The sequence below is a fragment of the Stegastes partitus genome, unplaced genomic scaffold, assembly GCF_000690725.1.
Source record: "Stegastes partitus isolate 25-593 unplaced genomic scaffold, Stegastes_partitus-1.0.2 Scaffold760, whole genome shotgun sequence".
NCBI lineage: Eukaryota > Metazoa > Chordata > Actinopteri > Pomacentridae > Stegastes > Stegastes partitus.
Genome location: NW_007578491.1, coordinates 82,541 through 86,621, shown reverse-complemented (window position 1 = coordinate 86,621; position 4,081 = coordinate 82,541). Strand labels below are relative to the sequence as shown.

The following is a 4,081-nucleotide window of genomic DNA, read 5'->3' as shown; positions in this document are numbered from 1 at the left end:
TTTAGTGTCTCTTTGTGATGGTTTTTCGTGTCTTTGTGGTCATTTTTTTTTACTTTTCTTCTTTGACTCTTTGACCTCTGACCTCTGTCTTCCCTGCAGGAAGGTGCTGAAGCAGATCCCTCTGGGCGACCTCCGGCCCGACGAGACGGTCCGAGCCACTCAAGAGGCCCAGCTGCTGTCCCAGCTGCACCACCCGGCCATCCTCAGCTTCCACCACAGCTTCCTGGAGCGAGACGCCTTCTGCATCATCACAGAGTACTGCCAGGTAACGCTGACGCAGGGCTCCACACCAACTTATCCACCAGTGGCACCATCACCCTCCACACCCTTATCTAGGTGCTGCATTGCCGTAACTATTAATCCAACTTGCATCCTGATGAACTGTTGTGTTCGTACAACAGTTGTAGATATTGAACTATTTACATTTCTTATAGCCTCCAGAAACAGTTTTGTCGCCTTTCTGTTATTTTGTGTCTCGTTTTTCTCGTGTTGTGTCTCATTTTGGTCATTGTTTGTCTTTCTGGGATACTTTAGTCTTTTTGTGGTCACTTTGTGCCTGTATTTGGTAGTTTTACCCTTTTTTTTTTTTTTTATAATTTTGTTTCTCCTTTTTGCATGTTTTGTGTCTTTGGGACAGTTTTACCTCTTTGTGGTCGTTTTGTCTCGTCTTTGTCATTTTGTACCTTGTAGTTTATTTTTTGTTTTGTGTCTCTTTGTCGTTGTTTCGTTTTCACATACTATAGACATTGAACTATTTACATTTTTTACAGCCTCTACAAACGTTTTCACTCTACTCTGCACATCAGCTGCAGAAAGATGTGTCACCAGGCTGAATGCATCTTCCAACTACTTGCTCCTCTGTGTGCTGTTTTTAAGCCGTGCTGCATTCATTTTATTGATCCACTAAGTTTTATTTTCCTCTCAGTCGGAATTTTTCACTGTTGGTCACATATGAGTTTTTGTTTTTTGTAGAATCTGCTGCTAATGCTTTGTTTTTGGGAGATTTAAAAAAAAAAACAAAAAAAAAACAAGACACATAGAATAGAGTGATTTTGGTGAGACAAAAATACATGGATTTTGTCAACATTGTTTTTCTGATATCAGCCCTAAATCGTGGTCGGGTTAAACTCCTCACTTGATAAACATCTGCCTATTGGTAGATGCTACTACAGTACATACCGATGTTCCCTAAATGCCTCACATGTAGGATGGAGTAAATGCTGCGGTTCACCCAGACAGCTTTGTTGGAAAAGAATGAAGTAACTCATTCTGCCGTCAGATTCGACTGACCAGAAGTGATTTTATCTACATGGACTGTTTTCTATGTTAATGTTCATACTTAATTATAGGAAGCCAAAAGTGTGTTTGCTGTTCTGTCTGTTCAACTGGATGGATGGATGGATGTCTAAGTCAGACCCATCTCTCTCCACATTTTTTTTTTTCAAATAATCTGCTGTTGATCTTTTCATCTTTGGTAACTGTTCCACATGTCAGACAGGGAAAGACAATATCTAACACATGAGTTGCCCTTTATGGCTGGAGTGTCTCCAGATTAGCCTAATGATCATCATACAATCACACAAAACAGTGACCATGTGAAGTTTTAACTCAAACACTCTCGAAAGATGTCAGGAGGGCCATGTGGTTCTGTCCTTTTAGTCTTCTTAGTACCACAATCAGACCTGAGGGTTTTCTGTGCCCAACCAACAACCTCCACAGATACAGAATCAGGCTGCAGCTACACAGTCAGTCGTGTTTCTCACCTTTTAGTTTCCACTGTTGCTTTAACCCTCGTTCGTACTCTGTGCTGCTGCAGCGTTTCTCCATTTGCTTGTTTTCTCACTTAGAGTCGTCGATAACATTTTATTAGTTTTCATGTGTTTTGTCTAATTGCTGTGCATCGAACTCTCAGCTCGCCGTTTCGTCCTGATCAATTATTTATTGAATTTTTCATCCAACAACAAACACACAAAGACAACGACGCACAGCGAAAGGAGAAAAAAGAAAACAACGGAAAAAAGAGGAAGAGGAGCAATGAAGACAACATGATCAATGGAGCTCTTAACAGAGATTAAAGCTGCTTATTACCTTTTATTAGCTCCACGCGATGTTCCCAACAGCAGCATCTCACAGGAGTCTTAAAACACGGAACGGGTTTAGCGGGTAATAACAATCTGAACTCTAAGCAGTTTATGGGTGTTTTTGCTTAATTTCTCTTCACTGTGGACTCGTTTTTACTGCAGTTTAAAGCGCTGCGCCCCATCTAGAAGGACAGAAATCAGGAAAAGTAATTGTTTAATTATTTATTTTATGAGAAATGTAAAAAAAAACCTGACATCAGTGTGTCCAACACACGTGTCCAGAGGTGTTACCGACACTGGAATAAGATGGAAGCTCCACGTACGATAAATATTGAAATTTTTACAGCCTCTACGAACTCTGAGAGGCAGCAGTATTTGCTTTCTCACGTTGGTCGTTTAATGCCTCTTTGGGACAGTTTTGCTCCCTTTATGTCTCTTTCCAAGAATGTTGTCTGTTTGTGTTTGCTTCCCGTCTTTGTCTCCCTTCTGTGATTTTGTGTGTCGCTCTTGTTGTTGGTCTTGTTTCGGTCATTTAATATCTCTATGGCTTTCTGTCTCATTTTTTTCTTTCTTCATGTGATTTTGTGTCCACAGGTGTTACCGACACTGGAAAAATGTTTTCACACTACACACGATAGATATTTAGTAGTTAGGTTTCTAATTAGGCTGCAAGGTGGTTCAGTGGTTAGCACTGTTGCCTCGCAGCTAGAAGGTTGCCGGTTTGCGTCCCAGTGGGGGCACCGGGATCTTCCTGCGTGGAGTCTCCATGTTCTCCTCGTGCAGCGTGGGTTCTTTCCGGGTTCTCCGGCTTCCTCCCACAGTCCAAAACATGCTGAGGTTAATTGGTGATTGTAAATTGTCCGTAGGTGTGAATGTGAGTGTGCTTGGTTGTCTGTCTCTAAGTGTAGCCCTGTGATAGACTGGTTACCTGTCCAGGTCAACCTGCCTTCACCCTGAGTCAGCTGGGATAGACTCCAGCCCCCCATGACCCTGGTGAGGATTAAGCGGAGTATAGATGATGGATGGATAGATGGTTTCTAATTAGTCATCCTTGTCTCCTCTCTTGTGGTTAATCATTATTTGGAATAAGCCAAGAATCAATGATGAAAATGTAAAATAATATGAACACTTTGTTATTGCTTCATGTACATATGAAGTCATTTTAGGCCTGATCGTCCCTGCTGTTGTTTTTAATTGATATTTTTCGGACTTGTATCAGTGTGACCGTCACGTCCGACTGCTGCTGTCAATTCTTGTTTCATTTATGTCTTGTTTGTTTTGGCATCACCTGTCTTCTGTTTTTACTCGCTGTCATCTCAACTCCGGTGTCTTTACACTCCCTGGTCTTTGTCTGCTTTCCCACCTGTGTGATCACCTGCCCCGCCTGATGTGCTGCACCTGTGTGGGATTGACTTTCCTGCTCCGCCCATTTCCTCATGGTCCCAACCAGTTCATCGTGTGTCTTCTTTCCAGCCCTTTATTTCCTCCATGTGATCGTCCCTGTGTTCTGTGGTTTGTAAGTCTTTTGTGTTTATTTACTGTTTTCCTTCATTCGCTCCATGTTTCTGTTGTCTTTTGGGTTTTTGGGTTACTTTTGCATTTTGGTATTAAATTTTTTTTTGGTATCAGCTGACATCAACGTTTGCTTTTTGTTCATTTGACTTCTGTTCCTCCCCGATAGTACAAACTGACCAGCAATGGAAGCAGCACACACAGGTTTCCCATCAGAGAGTCTCGGGGAGCTAAAAGCTTTTTTTTTTTGTGAGCATATGAGGGCACACAGGCGTTAAGGGCTGTTACAGATCCATATTTATTCTAGGTTATGGCTTTTAAACCTCCCAGACGTGGCAAAATTTTATCCCAAACAGATGCGATTAGGGAAACCTTGTGTAGCGTTCTGGATTTACCCGTCTGCCGGACCCAGTTCTAGAGATGGACGGTCCACTAACACCCATGTTAATTGATGTTTATGTGTAAATTAATACTTTGTACTGTGATTT

General features: G+C 41.9%; 1 protein-coding gene across 1 annotated transcript in view; it reads left to right on the top strand.

The window, feature by feature from the left end:
• nek11 (NIMA-related kinase 11) overlaps positions 1-4,081 on the top strand; it is a 96,242-nt gene that overhangs the window by 26,837 nt on the left and 65,324 nt on the right. The window contains exon 2 of the mRNA XM_008291734.1: positions 100-265. Within this exon, the coding sequence (XP_008289956.1) occupies positions 100-265 (166 nt within the window). The remainder of the gene's footprint in view (positions 1-99; positions 266-4,081) is intronic.